Below are 20,115 nucleotides of genomic sequence, written 5' to 3'. Positions count from 1 at the left end.
TTACAGCCAATTTTTCAGTGTTTAACTATTTTTAATGAACCTCAAAATTAAATGAATTTAATAGGAGGAGGGTTTTCCCTTAAAGGTATTATGGCGTTGTCACCTCTCACTGTCTAGGACTCCTTTGAGAAGGGGTGAAGATTGGTGAGGGACCTCCTCGTAGTGCACCCTGGGCAACGTCCGCGTGGTCTGTTCACGCGGGTGGCTTACTTCTCATCTGCGCTTCAGGTCTCGTCAACTCGTCGGGAATTTTGGGCAACCCGTTACCCACAATTGAGTGAGCCGGGGGCCATCGAGGCATTTGCCCAGGCCACGATGCAGGGGACATATTTAAAAACTCCCACAGGTGGGGGCTGGTGGGGCGTTTGCCCGGGCCCATTCTTTGGAGGGCCACTCTCGGTACTTCTCTGATCAGCAGAGCTGTTGTACTAGGGCCGCGAGGAGAAAACCTCTATAAAAAACAACTGAGGGGATAAGGGGGGAGGGGATTGGGGTTTGGGGGCTCCGGACGAATGTCCAACTAGGACAATAACTCGCGGCTTCGTTTCTTTGGGCTCTGGTGGAAACCGTCGGGTTTTAGTGGGTAGGAGGCCCCGCCTTTAGTGGGTAGGCGGTGAGAGTCCGAGAAAAGACAGACAGAATTTGAGAAGTGAGTTTATTGTTTTATTTTATTGGTCTACGCCAATGATTCCGAATGTGGTCCAACGGGAGACTCAACGGGGCAAAGAATGGGAACTTACAAGTTGTGAATGGCGATCCACGAAACTATCTAGTTTCTTTATAATTGTAAAGCAATATTGTATTTTATTATATAGCCTGACCAGGAACATAAAAACCCTCGCCATGTTGCGGAAAACTAATGGTACTAATTTCTTTTAATGGCAACAGTAACTGAAAACTTCATTGTCATGTCACCTTGCATGTCAGTCTATTGCTGTCAAAGTGTAAACAAACTTTATTTTAAATGTGCGCAATTGATTTTGTGAATTAAATTGCTAAAATCTTTTTATAGTCGTGAAAGAAAAGTGGTTTACAATGTGTTAAAGTATTTGTCGAAGAGAAATACTAAGGGTTCGGACAATATTTTCATTGAATAATGTTTCCGACAAAGGTTGTCAAATTGACTGACAATACTGACATGTTTATCGCATAGTACAGTCCACTATGAAAATTAGCTGTGGTTTGTTTCAACTACCTATTTTAAAAAAAATTGTCACTTTCTAAGTGTTGAATTTTATGGAATTGGGAAAGAAGTACCGAGTTTGAAGCGTTCATGAGCAAACATTGCAGTTGAATATTCAAGTTCTGAATTTGATTATTGATGAATAATAAAATAAATCCTACTAGCTCGATTGATGGTTTCATTTAATTTATTTAAACCAGGTTACCTATAATAATACTTTTTCGTTAATTTATGAAAATATCAAATTAGCCCGTAATCCTGAATCCTGATACATAAAGTTAGCCTATTAATTTAACATAGGTACGACTGTACTCAGTGTTGCACTATCAAATGCAATTGACGCGCCTCTATGCCAGGGTTTTTATGTTCCTGTGGGTCTAGACAAAGTGCAAATTATAATCGCAAACCAGTCGAAAAGTGGTCGAAAAGCCCCTTTTTTGTATGGAGTTTTGACGGATTCGATTTTCGATTCGATCAAAAAGTGCGTTTTGTCTAGGGGGGCTGGTCAGGCTATACGTAAATTATCCATTAATTTTAGCGAGATTTTATGTCGTAAAAAAACCTTTTTTTTACTTTCAGGGATAAATATTTTAGAGAGATGGTAACACCACCACCCGCCCGCTCTTCAATCGTTGACGTTAATGACATCCCTTGATTTGATTGACTTTGTGGAAGAAAGTTGAGTCAACCGCATTGAACTAAAAAATGGAATTGTGATTATCGTGGTTGCGTTCGATAGTTTAATTTATTTATTAAGCATAATAATTTAGTTACATAATTATATATCCATAATGGCTGAATTTTTAAAAGGCCTATTGTTGTCAGTGTTATCAGAAAAATGTTACGATGAATACTTCATCAAATACAATTTTATGGATGGTATGTGTATTGTGCTGCTTTTAGTGATTTATTTACCGCACATTGACATAGTTTTACTTAATTCTCTCTTCTATTCTTTTAGTTCCGTGCTTCAAGTCATCGCTGAGTAAGGGACTTGGTATCGGTATCATTGCCGGATCGATATTGGTCAAAGTCCCCCAGATACTTAAAATACTAAGCAGTAAAAGTGCGGAGGGTATAAACATTTACGGAGTTTATTTGGAACTGTTTGCAATAACTGCTAACTTTGCTTACAGTTATGTTATGGGCTTCCCATTTAGGTTTGTATAATAAAAAATGCATTGACCCTGTTTTTTACAGATACAGTTACAGTAAATGAGTTCATGCGTTGAGTTTGTTTTTTATCTTTCAGTGCATGGGGAGAAGGTACATTCCTAGCAATACAAACTGCAATTATTGCATCTCTGGTATTGCATTATGGTGGGGGTTCTGGAAAAGCTGCCTTGTTCTTGGCGACGTACGTCGGCCTCGTGTCCACTCTAGTTAGTGGAGTTACACCTACAGACATATTGTGGACAATGCAAGCAGTCAATGTTCCTATTATTGTCATGGCAAAGGTAATAAACTGAATTGTGACTACTAGCCAAACTAGATATAAGTATTTTCATATTATGTTTCAAGGGTGTGCTTAGTACTTTCCACTTTTAATTTGTTAATTTCAGAAAATTCAAGCTCCACTGTCTCACATTAATAACTTTTCTTGTTTCAGGCTATTCAAGTTATCACCAACTACAAAAATGGCAGCACTGGTCAATTATCGGCTGTTACATGTCTGCTATTATTTGGAGGCAGTATCGCCAGAATTTTCACATCCATTCAAGAAACGGGAGACTTTATTATAATTCTTACTTATTGTGTATCTACCGCAGCCAATGCAGCTATTGTCCTGCAGCTGTTCTGGTATTGGAATGTTGATAAGTCAAATAAAAACAAGAATAAGAAGAAGAAGAAAAGAACATAAGACTGTTGATTCTGAAAACATGCATTTTAGATCAAATGAATTGAATAAATATGTTTATAAAAACATTGAATTTTAATTTGCAACACACCTAAGTAGTTTTATTAAAAAGAATTATTAGAGACATAACAATATGCTAGTATATAATATAATAATAATAATAAATCTTTGGACAATTTCACACAGCGCCAGCTAGCCCCAAAGTAAGCAACTTAATGCTTATGTTATTGGTGCTAGCTTAACGGATATACTACTTATATACTTTTTTTTTAAATACATACATATTATACATAGTAACACCCAGACCCGTCACAGAAATTAAAATTCATCACTTTAATTTCTGCCCGGCCGGGAATCGAACCCGGGACCTCTCGGCATAGTAGTCCGTTCTGAACCACTACACCAAACGGCCGACTAATATTATAAATGCGAAAGTAACTGTCCGTCACGCTTTCACGCCTAAACCACTGAAGCGATTTTGATGAAATTTGGCATAGAGATAGTAGAGTCCCGGGAGAGGACATAGGATAGTTTATTATCCCGGTTTTTGAAACAGGGACGCGCGCGATAAGGTTTTTCTATGACAGACAAAATTCCACGCGGGCGGTAAGTAAGCTAGTGTACTATGTTAGTAAAATTTTTTTGTTCTATTAGAATCTTACTAATATTATAAATGCGAAAGTTTGTGGGGCAGAGGGCGTCCACAAGCCCTCCATCGCGTTCGGTAGAACTAAAGAAAGTTTGTATTGATGTTAACATGTTACGCTTTCACGCAAAAACTACTGAACGGATTTTGATGAAACTTGTTTATAACCCAGAATAACATACAGGGTGTTAAATTAACATGGGCTAGTGTCGGCTCATGTAACCATTTACCTAACACCCTGTATAGGCAGAATAATGTATTATAATTTAAGACGATCTGAGGCAAACTAAATTTCACGCAGGTGAAGCCGCGAGAAAAAGCTAGTAGTAATTTAATAAAAGGGGAATAGGCAGAAAAAATAACGTTCACATTAAAAACATTTATTTTGCTGTTGAGCTAAACAAATTTGGTTTGGCAAAGATAATAATAATTACAGACCCAGTTTAATATTACATAACTTTAGGGAGGAATAAGATAATATTAATTCAGAAATACACGGCGAAATGTAATCAGTTAAATTAATATTGCAACATTATCTGGCACCAAAAAGTAATCTAATTTAAAATCAAATGCTCTACAAACGGTATGTTTGTGATAATTATAATGTATGATTTAAAATTAAACAATGGACTTCACTGAAACTTTAATTGTCTTATCACCATAACTATATTTACAACTAAACGATAATAATTATAAGAATAGTGTGTACACACAGTGTAAAACTAAATCGTGCAAACTCACTGGGCACCCTATGACTTGTAACCGTCGCCCTAGCCTACTCGCGCGTAATGACATCTATTCTTTGGGGGGTTGTTCGGCGGGCTTCTCTTCAGCGGGGGGACGTTCTGGTTCGTTGCCGTCGGCCCACTTCCCGTCGTACTCTTTCCTGTCAACGTATCTTTCTTCCTCGTACTCTCCTTCGCTGCGATGGCTGTCGCGTTCAGAGTAGCGCGAGTAGCTAAACAATAAAAAATATAATTAATTAAACTCTAAAATCACTAAATACAAGTTGATTGCGAAAATTGCGTTTTTAGACGTAAGAGAGTTTAGTACAAACCTGTCTCTGTCTTTGTCACGCCTCTCAGGACTGTAGGAGCGGGAGCGACGAGTGCGGTCGGGGCTGCGGGATCGAGAGTACCTGCCACCACGGCGGTCTCGGAAGTCACGGAATCCACCCCTGAAATAGTCAATATAATTAAAATATGTTTACGAAGCTAAAATTACTCGTGTAGAATCATGGCTCAAAATTTAAGCCCTACCTACATAGAATATTTTTTGGGTATTGCCACTTAAAAATTTGGTCATCAGTTGGAGTGACAGGCGCAGAATAATTTTAGTCAAATCATCATAATAATCATAATCATTTATTTACAATTAAACATGGTATATAAATGTGTTAGGTACAGACAGTGAGGACGATACATGTTTAGCTAAAATTATTAGCATGCAAAAGTTAAATTAGAAACACCACAATATTAGCGACGATTCTAAAGAAGAACAAAACTAAGCAAGTCAAAAAACTCTTTTAAATCGTAAAGGGTCAGTCAAAATTACCTGAAAGGTCTACCCCTCCCGCCGCCTCCCCTCCTAGGCCTGAAAGGTCGTCCGCCGCGCGACCTGTTATCGCGCCACTCGGGCTGGAAGCGGCGTCCATCGTCGCGCCTGAAGTCGCCGCCGCGGCCGCGTCCGCGGTTGCCGCCGCCGTTGTAAGTGTGGAAGCGAGGCCGGTAGTACGTGCCGCGCTCGTACCCGCCTCGCCCGCGCCAGTTGCCGCGGCGGTTGAAGCGGCGATTACCCCTGGTTTTGAGGATTTAATCATCATAGTGACAGCTAGCAAACAGTATTAAAGTTAAACATACAGAAGTTCAGAAATAGTATGCGAATCGCCTTACAATTTGTAAAATGAATTCAAATTCTTCAAATGTGCACATTGAACAGATGGTTATTTTTTACCAGCCCGATTTAATATGAATTGCTGGCATGACATGGATAAATTTTGTCAAATACCATGTGTTGTGTACCTTTAGTACATGAAACAATCATCTGGACACAAAAAATTGAATATTTTTTACTATTGGAAAAGTAACATTAGAGTACCCATGAAGTGGTGGTTACTCTAATGGTGATGCTTTTAATTTTAATAAAACTCGGTTCTTCTTTCAATAACACATAACATGATTTTACTGGCAAACTGCATCTAGTACAAACATAAATGTAAAGTGTATTTGTGTAAACTTTGATTTCGTAGGAATGATGGATGAATTGATAACATAACAAAATAAAAATATGAATTAGAATTTTGTGGAGTGTTTCTGCCTTACTTCATCATATGCCGATTCCTGCTTACCATGCCAGCATAAAAAACAATATTGTGATGATTAATATTTGACCTAACTTTTATTTTGGAAAAGTGATGTGATATTTTTTGCATTTTATCGATTCTCAAAATGAATATTGCCAAATAAAGAAAAGGAATGAACAAATTGGGAACTCATTGCATAGATCACTTGTCATGAAATTTTAGGCTTGAATTAACACAAATCAAATATCTGATCATGAAGTTTGACACTGTTGTTGGGACCTCCTCAGTAGACTTGCCTAAAAATCGACCATCTCCCACTTGAAATCACTCATACTATCGATAGAATCTGTTTAAGGTTCAGTTTCCAACAAGGCGGACCGGAGAAATGGTTTGAATAACCAATCGTTAGTAGATAATTATAAAAAAATATGCTAACGCTACTAGCGCGCGTTAGTCGCATTTGCAACGCACTACAGAAGTGATGCCAACGCGTTACTGCATCGCTACAAAAAGACGCCGTGGGCGAGGGCCCTTCGATAGGCTATCGACACTGGATTTTTAGGCAAGCCTACACCTTAACCCTTTAACTGGTATAGAGAAAAATATTTTTCATTAGTTTTGAACCTTATGTTTTCTCAATAAGGTTCAAAATATGGTGGCAACAATTCTGCCACTACCAGGTAAAGGTTTAACTCACAAAATATTACTAGTCGCATAATCACCTGTCTCTCGACGTGGATCGGCTGCGACTTCGGCTCCGCGAGTAGTACGATCGGCTTGCGTCGGATCGCGAGCGCGACCGCGGGGAGGCCGAGCGCCGGCGCCGCGACGCCGCCGAGCCAGACGCGCTGGAACCCGAGCGAGACCGCGAGCCTGAGCGGGAGCGGTACTTGCGAGGACGGGACCTGCGAAGTGAGTGTTTATTAGTGTTGTATTTATTAATATTGAACCCTATTTACCGATTCAGCAGATCTACACTAGTATGTAGTTACGTCTCTAGTTAATAGACAAATCGCTCTATGTCGCCATCTTGTTGTCTGTGGTAATCTCTCTGCAATAAAACTGCGTCTGCTAAATTTAAACTATTTTTATTTAAATTCATCAATTAGATAAAGAAGAAGAAGTAAGGCCGGGACCTGAGGATGTTTATTAGAAATTATTAACATTTGGAGTAGGCGCACACCGTTGATTTTTCGTCGGCCGATAGTTTAGTCGGACAGTTGATCAGTATGGGCATGTATGAGAGTGCGCACACTACGCCGATTCTTCATACAAATTAAAATCGGGCACAACTATCGGCCAACTAAAAATCAACGGTGTGCGCTAACTCTTAGTTAGCCTCTTTGGTTCGTGTGATAGATAGTCAACTATTGAGGTACTATCGGCAACAGTGTTAACTGCCCATTGCCAGTCATGTTGTCTCGTTCTATCGCAAAGAATCACCATTTGATGAGAGCGAGAGCAAAATCGGAAATGGATAGTTAATGACACTCTCATTATGAAAGTGCGTGTGAAATTAGCTGGGAGTGTCACGAAATTTTTATATTCTAATTTTTTACTGTTTTTGGATTTAGGTTTATGTCTATGTTTATGATTATTTTAAGGTAAAAACACACACATACTTAGCACATAGGTCACAAAATAACGGCGATGTAAAATTGGTATTTTGCAAACAAATATTTATAGGCAGTCGAATTTCTTAAAAAATATTTTCTAAATACATTTAGCATTACACTGCAACAAGCCTGATTAATGTACCAGCTCACCTGCAAAACGAATGCCGTCTATTGGCATTTTGAAGCAGCAACCAACATCCAGCAAGGCACAAGCTTAAAAAATGACGCGGTGAGAATTAACTCACCTGCTTCTAGACCTTTTGGGCGAGCGTCGGTCGTCGTCGGAGGAGTTCGATGACCTTCGGCGCGGCGAGGGCGGCGAACGAGGGCGGCGGCCGGCCGGCGTGGGCGGTTTGATGCGCGTCACGAATTGCTCGGGCCGCCCGTCGCCGACCGATACGGGAGTCTCGCCTTCCTGAGCGAGACGGAACGAGCCGAACTTGTCGAGGACTATGTTGCCTTTGCGCACCTGTGGAAGATGAAAAGGTTTTGGAATGACTTAGGCTAAAGAAAATTACGCTCGACGATCTAATGATGATAAGGGGGAACGCGGGTTCGAATCCCGCCACCGCTCGACTATTGTGGTGAGCTCACTCGTGACACAAGGCCCTAGCTTAGTACGAGGAGCTAACGGGACTTAAAAAAATGGTAAAAAATTCAGTTACATTCTATGTAATAGTTCAGAGCTCAGGGAAGGGCTTTTCAGGACTTTTTATAAAGTAGTATTATTTCCATTGCTTTTGATAAAAAAAAAATGTTTGTTAAATAAAAGAACGGATGACAGATAAGGGTTTTAGTTTATCTTAATCTTACCAACATCGTCGTTCTTTGGTGCAGCTCCATTTCTCTTCATTGACATGGCGTCATAACACATTAAATCCGGAATCCCGCTGCAATCTGAGCTTAGTTATAATAAGACTTGTCCTTACCGGCGGGTGCACGGGCTCGGTGCCGGGCGGGTCGGGCTCGCGCGACTTGGAAGGCGGCGGCGCGGCCGGCAGCGGCGGCGGCTCCTTCATGGCCATGGCACGCCGCACTGACACGTTCTTATCGCCCGGCGCCGGCTAAACATGTCCAACGTTAATACATTCCTCTTTTTTATTGTGAATAAAAAAGAGCAACTGGGCTTTCATTTTACTTATTAAATTACTTCATTAACAGTGCAACAGAATTAACTATGTGAAAAAAGCTATAATTGAACAAGTGCCATCATTTCATTGCAGCGAGCGTGCAATGAATGTATGTATTAATATTTGCACAAGTTTATTACATTATTAAAACAATAAAAACATAATAAAATAAATAATTTACCTGTGTTGAAGATGGGAAATATATAAATTAAATAATTAGCTTACCTTTGGTGCGTCTTGGGAATCGTCTGAGCTATCTTCAAACGCGTATCTTTCTTTGTAACCCTTTGATACAGGGGCATCCTTCTTCTTTACCCTAATAACAAGAGAAAACATAGATTATAAATTTATCAACGACAGTTCTTAAGGCCTCAGCCTCGTATTTAGCGGGCAGCGGCGCGGGAACGGCAGGATCTTATGCGTAAAATCAAATAGACCGGTTCTCGAAAACAGCGGCGCGGCAGCGGGCAACGAGCGGGCGGCGCACTCCAGTCTAGACAAAATAAATTTTATAAAATCCGATTTGTATGAAAATTAAAATAATTAAAATGAAGATATCAATTTTCTGCCTTCACCATACCATTTATATGACCATGTTAACATGGGCTAGTGTCGGCTCATATACCCATTTACCTAACACCCTGTATAATGTGCTAAAATATGGAAACATCATTATGCTACACAAAAATAATTTTATCCATCAAAACCAGCAAGATGGCCTCATAAAGGTTGCAGAAAGGAGTTGGATGCAGATTGCTGCCGATTGGTTAATCTGGAAATCAATGGGGGAGGCCTATATTCAGTAGTGGCTGAAATGATGAGGTAAAGTTGACTATTCAATGGCCACTACTCACGAATTTTTCACGGCACTCGTGGACATTTTCCACTTGGGTTTCTCGGGCTGACACTAACTGCGCCCGTCGCGATTTCCAACCATTTCTATCTCCACCATCACGTGGTACACGCTCAGAAATATTCGGCCTATTGCTAAATCCGCTATCTATAGGATATGACAGTGACTATACAACACTCACGAATCTTTCACAGCGCTCATAGACATCTTCCACTTGGGTTTCTCCAGCGGCGGCGGCGGTGCTTGATCCAATGGACTGACGGAGCCGCGCCCGTCACGTTTGCCGACCATTTCTTTCTCCACCATCACGTGGTACGCGCTCAGTTTTGACTCCAACTCTTCTAGGCCGTGCATCTCGTCTAATATCCTGGAGTGAATGGTTTTGTTAGTAGCAGGGATTTAAATTGTACAACAGGCGTTCAAACGATGGCAAACCCAACTAAACAGTGGCTACTAAGGCCTCATTTCTTTAGGAAACTATGGTGGCTTCACCGTGGCTAACTTTTCGGTTACCGGCAACTTTGTTGCGCAACCAAACAAAATATATTATGATGTGCTGTTGACTGTACTCTAGAATCCAGGAAAAACTATTCTAAGGATTAAATTACTGATTTCAGAATACATAAAAATACCATAATGAAATGTAATTGTAATCAAGCGAAAAGCTGTAAACCCATTTACTTATTGTGTTAGCAAGAGATACATTGATGGATAGTAGTAATGTTAGTTACAACAATTTCCCATTATTGCGTTTACTAAGTTCGCACACTGTTTGTTTTGTGCCTTAGTATGCGCAATAACGAAATAAAAGGTACCTCTTGTCCCCGTGTTTTCTGTCATATTCGCCCTCAGAACTGAGGTCTCTCTTTTTCCCTTTCAATTCTTTCCTGTAAAATTAATATTTTTATCAGGTTTTGTGTAGCGAATAAGAGTTTGTGACTAAAAACGTAAAATGTTGAATTTGAAAGTTTTTTTAATATTATTTTAAAACTAATAGGGTGTTTTTACCTTATGGCATCTCTGAATTTCTTGTCGCTGATGTTCTCCAGGTCGCGCAAGCTGTACTCCGAGTTGTTGGCCGCTGCGCGAGCGAGTTTCGCCTTTCTTTTGTCTTCCCTCTCTTGTTCCTTGCGCTTCCTCTTTGATTCTTTCTTCTTTTTCCTAAAATATAGCCCTCACATTAGTTGCATGTCCGCCACGAACAAAGAACGGCAAGCATTGCAAGCAAAGACATAAATATCACACGGCCCTGGTTTCTTGTCATGCAACTAGATTTATGTGGTTGCACAGTTGAGTTTGCTTTAACAATTTGTTTTATTTGCACTTTTATTGTATTTGTGATACCACGTATTGTGCTGGCAGACAAAAGAAATGACATGATTAAAATTCGTAGTAAGATGTTTTTGTACATAAGTTAGTAATGCATAAACATCTGTTATTTTAATTACTTTTAAATATATTATAATTATTAAAATAAATAACTCACAACTAATTAATGCAGACTGTTTTAATTTACACATTTTAGACTCCTCAGGTTGTGGTACATTGTTATTACTCTTCCAATAGGTCAAGTCACCATTTATTTCAATAAAGCAAATTGTCAAATGTGTATTTTTCCACACATGGAGACTATTCATCAAATGTTATGATGGTGCTGTCACCTTTGTAGAACATTAGGGTTTCCATATGGTGACCACAGACGGCTTGAGTGCGGTGCAACCGTGCAACGTGACAAAAAAGCAGCTGTAATAGTGTGACAAGAGAGAGAAAATAGAGACTGAGTGAGTGAAAGAGAAAAGAGAACTAGAGGGTGTAAAGAGAGAGAGACGCGAAATGGCGACGGTTGATATATCGCGTTGCACCCACAGAGACGCGAGATGGCGTCACCTTGCACTCACGATGCCTGTGTGTGAAAGAGAGGTAAAAGTCACGATGCCTGTGTGTGAAAGAGAGGTAAAAGTAGATTGTGTGTGACACCGACTTATCTTTCTTCTTCTTCTTCTTCTTGTCGTGCTCGGCGCCCGGCTGCGGCTGTTGGCCGAGCTCCTGCATCTTGCGGTTGCGCTTGTACTGCGCCGTCTCCTCGAGGAAGTTGCGCACTTTGTCCTCGTAGTCCGAATCCTCCTTGGTCATTTCCAGGAATTTGCGGACCTGTTTGGGATAATTCAGTTTTAGTAAGAGCACATGGGTAAAGAACAAAGCTATAGCTTCATACAATCGCGCTTTATGTCAATTTGGCACACTGCAGCGCTATTAAGAAGCATTCTTCTCAAATCATGGTTTATGACATAAGGTTGTCTTCGTTGGGTTGGACCTGAAGGCACTCATCTGAAAAGTAGGATTATTTAGCACAGCTAATAATTAATTATCATGGACGTCTTCATAAAGCAAGGTGATCTGGTATGTTTTCTTCTATTACACACATTACATTTGAGGATATAAATATACTTCGGTAATAATAGAATCACAATTTTTTGAACAATATGGCTTGAGATGACATCTATTGAATTCTAATTGAAATTACCAATTAATTTAGACTATAAACTGATCAAAATCATATGATAGTACCCAAAGAGGTTCTAATTTGTTTGCTATGTGTTTTAAAGAGCACGTTAACCAAAAGTGAGCTGAACAACAAATTGATATCTAAACCTAGGAAAAAGCACCCACTGACCTTCAGCTCATAGTCGATATCAGCTTGCGATCTGATGGGCTGCGAGTTGTTCTCTTCAATAGGCGGCGGCGGCGGCTGGTACCCGTAGGGGTGGTTGAACTGAGAGTTGTGGGTGCGAGACGCAGAATCAGCCTCTCCAAGCATCGCCATCCGTTTGCTGAGCGGCGACAGAGACCGCTGCCGCTTGTTGTTCGATTGCGAACGCCTCTTCTTCTTTCGGTTGGGGCCTTCCGAATCTGCCGATAAAAAACTTTGCATAACCAAACCCATTCAATGTTGTTTTACTAAGTCCAGGTTGACTTTACTTTTTTTTAGAAAAAAATCGTTATTTATGTTATAAATTTATGTATAATGTTGCCAAATGGGATCCTTCTTTCGTTCAGTCATTCTAACAACAAAATATTATCCCATATTGTTACTACGTATGACGAAATTAGGAGAACGATTAAATGCACGACAATTTTGGGGAATCCCCGTGATTTGTTCGTGGTTCGTTAGAGTATTGCTAGTATAAGATTAATAGTAGTTTTAGTAGAAAATTAATAAGTCAAACACACCATTTTCAAACAATCATGATATTTATCAACCTTAAGTCTAAATAAATCTTTACACTTACCACTGCTTTCCGAAGATGAGGACGACGATTCAGAGGAGGAACTGGAACTACTCGAGTCACTTGACGATGACGAGGAACTGCTAGACCTCTTCTTCTTACCCTTGCCTCTCTTCTTCTTCTTTTTCTTTTCCTTCTTCTCCGTCAAATTCAACAGCTGTTTCAGTGTCTCTTTCATTTCAAACGACTTGGCACCGGTCAGACCAGGCAACAACAGCTCAGCTGGTTCAATCAATGGCTTGGTCGTCGATGTTTTACTCTTCAGGAAGTCTAACGAATTCTGAGCCTCTTCATGGAATGGTATGATAGCTAAGCAATCTTCGTATGCCTTCTGGGCTTCAGTTATCTTGTTCTCATCCTCATAGCTACGACCTAAAGCTACGAGAGTCTCTCCAAGATATTTCCTTGCATTAGCATGATTAGGGTTTAGTTTCAAAGAAGTCTCAAAATCTTCTATGGCCTTCTTGAATGTTCCACTATTTGCATACAGAGCTCCTCTTGCTACTAGGCCTTCTACGTTTCTCGGATCTATACTGAGAGCTTTGTTCAAACATTGGAATGCTTCTGAGTGTCTTCCAGCCTTGAAATGTTCTATTCCTTCAGCGACCGAGCGGAATGCCCACTTGCTGGCTTGCGCTTGGCGAAGTTCATCGGCACAATCCGGCGGCGGGAATCCACCCCTAAGTGAACAAAATAAGTATAAGGATTAATGTTTCAAAAGGCAGGTAGGTAATTGCAATTCATGTATTGAGCATGTTATTTGCAATATAAAATTTATTACCTTAGTGATTGGAAGTTGGTGCAATGCATGTTCGCGATTCCTAGCAGTTCAGAGAGATATTGGACGCAGTTGGGGTTATTGAAGCCTGGACTCTTCTCCAAAATAGCTTCATAACTTTCTCCTTTCATATCCATAGTTTTCCTGTCAGAAAACAAAACAATTAATACATATTATATGGCGACGCAGTTTCATTTCATGAAGAAATCTCAGAGATTTTATAGTTACATCTTCTGAAAATTAATAAGGAAGTAATCAAGCATTTAACCTATTTTTTTTTCAATGTCACACATACGTTTATCCTCACCTGTTCCCATGAAGCTGTTCAAAAAACGTTATTTTACTTGTATATTTCAGACAAAAACATTGATGTCGCCTCGACTATGTGACATAAATTTTACCAAAGTGCCTGGGCTACATTCATGGTAACATGGCAGCTAAGTCTTGGGAATTGTTGTACACCTAGAAAAGAACACCCTAAAATAGTGGAGGGAATGTCTTCCTTTCGGGTTTACAGCAGGGTCCAGACTGAACCAATTGGAACTGCAGCAATGTCTTTTCAGACCAGTTTGTGTCGTTTCTGGAGCCTCACATCAGCTAAAATTTTTGGTAGCTACTTCTTTATAAAAATAAATAACGCCAACGTCCGAAAGGTAACTTTCACAAAAATGTCCAATCAAATGGTAATTGCTGGAATATTAAATATTAGCTTTAATAGAGAATTAAGTTTCCTGTTATAGACATCGAATTTGACCGGAAGTTGTACTGACCTTCTTCATGTTATAAATAAAACAAAAACAATGTGTAAATGATTTCGGCTTTTGCAAGACTTGAAGTACATCAATGATCCATCCTAATGTTATATTCATTTAGGTAAATATCCTTTTATCATCCACATGTTCTGGTTGTCAAAATTTCTTTTGATCTTATACCATGCAATCATTTTCACATAATTGGTGAAGTGTGATTTGTATGTACTGAAAAGTGATCAAACTAGTGAAAACATTTATCCAAAGCCATCTTCCTTGCACTTACATACCTACCCAAGTGATTAAAAACAGCTGTGTGAAAAACCAACCAAATTCCACATGAGTGCTTACAAAAGCAGAGGTATTTTTGTTGGTATCTCTTTATAATTTTGCTTAAAACGTTTGCTCATATTCCTTTGCCAGTAAATTCTTCAGGATTTGATTCTTATTCTTGATCCATTCTAACTTGTAGGACAGCATTCCATTTCATCAGCATTCTTTGATATTAATTGCAAAACCACTTCCATGTCATAAACAAGTTTCTTCAATTATACAAATAAATATACCACTGATTTTATAGCCTCGTGACCTTCACACAATATAAGATACATATAAAAACAATACAAAATGTGTTTTAAAACAAAAGTAGCTTTGATAGCCCTGTAAAATTGTGTACGACATTTATCAATAAATTGTAGCGTGGCTGCTATTATACATACTTGTACACCAGCGGAAAGTCGTCTGTGCTGAGCAGTCCTAGAGGGGGCTTTGGCGGAGGATCGTCCGGGCCGCGGGTGGCTCCTTTCATGCCGCACACCATTTTGTCCGTATCTGGGATAACTTCAATGACTTCGCAGCACACAGTGTCATTCATCAGGTAGTTTCTTGATACATTTTTCTTGTCTACAGCTGGTATGATATTTGTAACTGGTAAAAATGCCTGGAACAAAACATGAATTAATGAAGTGCGTCGAAAAATCGTTTAATGTCATTTTCACCATAGTAACTGGATCACTGAATTTTATTAGTATTTGCAAACAAGACCAAGTTCATTAGAAAGAGAAATTCTTTTTAAAAGGATTCTGAATTCACTCACATCTGTTAGGAGAATTGATAAAAGTAAAAAACAATAATATCACTTATTTGAATGGAAAATTTGAATTTGTATGGTAAAAGTGGTAATATGCTCGTTTTGTAAAAGTTGTAAATATGCTGCTTTTAAGTCTGTGGGCGGGAGGGAGGCTATTTCACCCACGCCTCTAAGAAATGAGGCCACTTACCTCATTTCTTACTTCACCATATTGTGAAACATGCACATAAATGGACACAAGTATTCTCTATCAAACTACTTTTTATGATAACTTGATGTCTGTCCAATGTAACTATTAAGTATTACCAGAACAAAAATGCCTCAACTAAAAGTTCTTGGGCCAATGTACTTAGGATAAATCTAGCTTTGTAAGACAACTTAGACAAAGAAGACAAAAGTTTACCTTCACATTAATGTCTGCCACAAATCTGGAAGTGGGCCCTGCTGTGCAGAGTACCTTGAGCATCATGCCAGAAGCAGTCCTGTTGATCACTGCACCAATTATAAGTTCTCCTGTCTTCACATTCTGAAAATAGAATTTAAATTAGATTCTGATTATAGTCAGAAAATGAATTTCATTACTTCTGAATACTTACGTCAAAGAAATGCCTCAATCTTGCCGATTTATCAACATTCAAGAATGTTTCAAATGGGGGCATCAAAGCATAGAGATCTGTAACAAAATAGAAATAAATGAATTTAGTAAAATAATTCCTGCAATGTAATTAATTGAATTGACCAGTTACTAAGTTGATAATAAGTTGGTACTTGATAAGAGTTTAAATTGTTGATTCTAAAGACAATGTAAATATTGAAATGGGTTTAGATTGTAATGGTAATTTATTCTGTGTAATTAGCATATTGAGTGATAAAAACAACACCTACATGAGCAAACAATGCATGTAAGTTTTAGAGGTGAAAAAGGATTTTTGAATGATACTACATATTATGAGACGCTTACTATCTTCTGGTGTGGTAGCATCAGCGCCCAAACTCGACGAAGACGGCGTTTCTTCCAGCAATGTAGAATCAAATATAGCATTGGCCTCCTTCGCTATGAACTGGTGAAGTTTGAGTCGCTTTGACCGGTCTTGGAATGTCAGGTGCTTGTGCCTGGACTGGTACACCGCGAAATCCAGCGAACCCACTCCGATCTTCGTTAAATCATCCTCCCCGCGTTCACCCTCCCACGTTTTTTGGAGTTGCTGCCCGTGGTAATTTATGGACTGCGCCACTAGGGACGCGTCCAGTGACGTTTCCATAGCGAACACTAAAACAAAATCTTAGTTATCAATTGAATAAATATGTAAATAAACGTAAATTAACCGCTAGTAAATTGATTGACAGCCGATAAAAGTGAGAGTACAAGAAGGACGCCATTTTAGTCCTTGATGTAAGGTTATAGCAGGAAACAACCAGGGAAACAATAGCACTTACCGGTTTTATATCTTGTTTGTAGTTATTTTATATGAACTTCACATTTATAATGATACACACGCTAAAACGAGAGCTTTTGTTTGAATTTCACAACAAAACTACGCCGCTATTTCATTCGCAATAAAATTGCAAATGGCGTCTGTTTTAGTGTGACCAGATGAAATTAAACAAAACTACCTATTACCAGTACTCGACATCTAGAAAAACTACTAAGAATATTTTTTGGTATTTCTTGAAGATGAACTCTTGAGCTTCAGGAAACTTTCAGTACGTGTAGGTACTATACTGAAAACTGAAAATTAGGGTTTCCATAATTATTATTGCACTCACCAGTTGGCGCTACTAGCAGAGTAAAAACAAATGAGTAGGTCATCTTCATAGAAACGCACCGAGCGCGGTTTGTATGTGAGCGCGCGCCAATACGTATGCGGCGCACACGCACACACTGACAAAATTCAGGGCAACTCACCGCTAATCAACGCTAAATTTTGTCAGTGTGTGCGTGCGAGCCGCATACGTATTGGCGCGTTCACATACAAACCGCGCTCGGGCGTTTCTATGAAGATGACCTACTCATTTGTATTTACTCTGCTACTAGCTATAGTCTGAGCCCCGATTACGGTAACTTTTATAACGTCTACAATCCAGACGCGTTTCTGATTCTGCGATACGATTGGTCAAAACAGCTGACGTACGCTGTTGAACGACCAATCGTATCGCAGAATCGAGAAGCGTGTCTGGATTGTTGACGTTAAAAATTACCGTAATCGGGGCTCTGGTCCGTGAGCACGTAGAATTTTGTCCAATGACCCCTAGCTACCCATCCTTATCGCTCGCGCGTAATTATATTGCTGTCGCGACTATGCGACTGGCACCCGCAGTAAGTGTGCGAGCGCGATAGTAACATAATTACGCGCGAGCGATAAGGATCGGTAGCTAGGGGTCATTGGACAAAATTCTAAGTGCTCACGGACCGGGCTTTAGTAAGGTCCTATCACACTTGTGTGGCAATGCCCGTTTTTACAATGAATCCCTAATTTTTAAGTGACCCCTATGGTAGAACATTTTTTTTATGTGACAGGAGGCAAACGAGCAGACGGATCACCTGATGCTGATGGTACAACATAAGTGATTACCGTCGCCCATAGACACCCGCAGACCCAGGGGAATTTGTTTTCTTAACAGGAGTCACTTATAAAATAAGGATTGATGGTAAAAACGGGCATAAGACACAGATTATGGGCTAAGACATGGCGCTAACTGGTGAACATTGACAGACTATTTTCGAGTAAGGTCAGGTCATAGGTAGGCGCCTGACTGCCTGACGCCCACATCATACTAAGTCGCCCGATAGTTTGCTCATGGCATGAAGAATCCGCCGATATCTAATCGGCGTAGGACTGTAGGTAATCCACAAGTAATCATTACAACGACATTACACTGTAATGTGTTCACTTTCATACAAGTACAATTCAATAAATACATTTTAAAAATAAAACTAACGTGACAACTTACCTTACCACAAACTTTTTGTAGTAATAAGGCACAAAGGCCCATTATATTATAGTAGTGACGGATAGCTGATTCCCGTGTCTCCCGCGAGACTATTGTAAACCCACTCTAATTACAATCATCTCAGCGCTTACCAGCTCCCCAAAACGAAGCGAAGTAACTCTACGTAAATATGCTGTGCTGGAGTAGCTGGAGCGAAGCGATTTCGAAATTACCTACAACTGTCGCGTTATGCAATTTGTCTAGGGGGTTGATTCCCATTCGACAAGGAGACACAAAACTTAACCACTTGAGTAAAGAAACCTTTTTCTTTAACCCACCTTGCTGCAGGCGCTTAGTAACTAGTTACCACCATAATGACCGCGAAGAGAAAAATGAAAGCTTTTTGTTTGTGTGTGACCGCTGATTTTCAGTTACAGAATAAAATTTTAGAAGATGACTTTTGACTTATCATTTAATTAACTATCTACTGCTAACTAACTAACTAAGTACTAACAGTGAACTTCAATAAAAGTATTTTTATTTAGATAACTAGCAACTACAGGAATGCCTATGCTACCAAATCTTTGCCTCCATACTAAGTATTGAGTAATACCTACCTCTTACATACTTCAAAGCGTCCGTAAGCGTCATTGGGAAGGACTCCTCAATAGAAAAGCGAATACAAAAGAGGAAAGAGGGCTAGGTAATGGCAGACACAATGAAAATACTGTTTGGACTGGAAGGCCGCCCTCACACAATGGTGGACCGCGAAACTTATTTTATTCCTCACATTTATTTTGTGTACCTACGTACGTATTGAAGCTTTCAACTTTCCACGTGAATAAGTTTGAAGTTATGGTCGGTGCAGGCGATCAATAGAAATTGTGTAGGCTGTATTTTATTTACCGTAGCAGATCTACTTATTGGTAAAAGATTTTCAGGTCTGCTACGCTGCTGCTAAAAAGTAGTATAAATTAAATGGCATAAGGACTGCATCTTGCTTCTTATTATTTCTATAGTTATTCATTAAACTTCAGAAATAATACAAAACAATCGAATTGAAAACCTCCATCATAGGCAAGAACCGACTGTATGGCATGAACTAATTTTATGACGTTATTTTTTCTGACTCGCAGCAACCATAGAAGCTTTCTACTTTTAATTTAACTAATTATGTAATTTACACGAGTGTTTTAATTAATGCTGTACTATATTTTTTACTTGGTTATAAAAACAACAATCAGGTACTACCTACTTTGACCGACGCGAATACGCGAAGTCACACGTTAAATAAGTAGGTTCCGTAGTTGCAACTTGCAGTGTGTTTATTTTACAACTTAGTTGTACGATTAATGTTTAGATATACCTATTAATCAGAAGTAAAGTTGCATAATTTATTTATGCTCTTTTTGAGTTTCTATAAAAATACAAAACATAGCTCAGTGCATTATGCACTTATTAATTAGCAAGGTTAACTCTACATTGTAGAGTCCACAATACGTCTGCTCCATTAATATCAGTTATTTCGACACGCAATGCAGATTGTATGTCATTTTTGCGTGTAACGTGACATTAATGCGGTAATAAAATAAGGTTGCAAATTGTATGTCGATAGTTTTTGTAGATGCTATTATGTACATATTCGTATGCAAGGTGTATTGTACGGGATCGCACAATGCCGCCCGCGGCTTT

The 20,115-nt window shown here is 39.3% G+C and overlaps 2 protein-coding genes across 6 annotated transcripts; one reads left to right on the top strand and one right to left on the bottom strand.

Annotated features, from left to right (window-relative positions):
• The first annotated feature begins 1,820 nt into the window (after positions 1-1,820).
• Positions 1,821-3,107, top strand: LOC135088351 (mannose-P-dolichol utilization defect 1 protein homolog). Its single transcript, XM_063983199.1, has 4 exons — positions 1,821-2,062; positions 2,145-2,343; positions 2,436-2,640; positions 2,793-3,107. Exons 1-4 carry the CDS (start codon positions 1,975-1,977, stop codon positions 3,042-3,044), a joined length of 744 nt encoding a protein of 247 aa, XP_063839269.1. The 5' UTR covers positions 1,821-1,974; the 3' UTR covers positions 3,045-3,107.
• A 944-nt stretch (positions 3,108-4,051) lies between these two features.
• Positions 4,052-17,071, bottom strand: LOC135087998 (tetratricopeptide repeat protein 14 homolog). Of its 5 annotated transcripts, none has more exons than XM_063982874.1 (19): positions 16,930-17,071; positions 16,454-16,762; positions 16,089-16,165; positions 15,896-16,018; positions 15,122-15,342; positions 13,657-13,797; positions 12,879-13,555; positions 12,263-12,498; positions 11,570-11,739; positions 10,597-10,749; positions 10,404-10,475; positions 9,770-9,955; positions 8,961-9,051; positions 8,535-8,669; positions 7,851-8,074; positions 6,712-6,894; positions 5,242-5,484; positions 4,745-4,864; positions 4,052-4,645 (listed from the first exon to the last, which is right to left on the bottom strand). In XM_063982874.1, the coding sequence occupies exons 2-19, from the start codon at positions 16,752-16,754 to the stop codon at positions 4,483-4,485; spliced, it is 3,516 nt and encodes a 1,171-aa protein (XP_063838944.1). In that variant the 5' UTR covers positions 16,755-16,762; positions 16,930-17,071; the 3' UTR covers positions 4,052-4,482. The 5 variants fall into 5 exon arrangements, with proteins under 5 accessions (XP_063838944.1, XP_063838945.1, XP_063838946.1 ...); XM_063982875.1 differs by having other exon boundaries at positions 7,863-8,074; XM_063982876.1 differs by lacking the exon at positions 8,535-8,669.
• Between the last annotated feature and the right edge of the window lie 3,044 nt (positions 17,072-20,115).

This window comes from Ostrinia nubilalis, chromosome 3 (assembly GCF_963855985.1).
Source record: "Ostrinia nubilalis chromosome 3, ilOstNubi1.1, whole genome shotgun sequence".
NCBI lineage: Eukaryota > Metazoa > Arthropoda > Insecta > Lepidoptera > Crambidae > Ostrinia > Ostrinia nubilalis.
Note: the sequence above shows the minus strand (reverse complement) of the source record. Positions and strands in the feature narration are given on the sequence as shown.

Bases quoted from the DNA above. Each gene is read 5' to 3' on its own strand.
- LOC135088351 (XM_063983199.1), top strand. From the start codon at position 1,975: ATGGCTGAATTTTTAAAAGGCCTATTGTTGTCAGTGTTATCAGAAAAA. The intron at 2,063-2,144 runs GTATGTGTATTG...CTATTCTTTTAG, and splicing joins CAAATACAATTTTATGGATG to TTCCGTGCTTCAAGTCATCG. The intron at 2,641-2,792 runs GTAATAAACTGA...TTCTTGTTTCAG, and splicing joins CTATTATTGTCATGGCAAAG to GCTATTCAAGTTATCACCAA.
- LOC135087998 (XM_063982874.1), bottom strand. From the start codon at position 16,754: ATGGAAACGTCACTGGACGCGTCCCTAGTGGCGCAGTCCATAAATTAC. The intron at 13,798-15,121 runs GTATGTATAATA...GTTTTCTGACAG, and splicing joins GACTTTCCGCTGGTGTACAA to GAAAACTATGGATATGAAAG. The intron at 6,895-7,850 runs GTGAGTTAATTC...CTCACTTCGCAG, and splicing joins CCCAAAAGGTCTAGAAGCAG to GTCCCGTCCTCGCAAGTACC.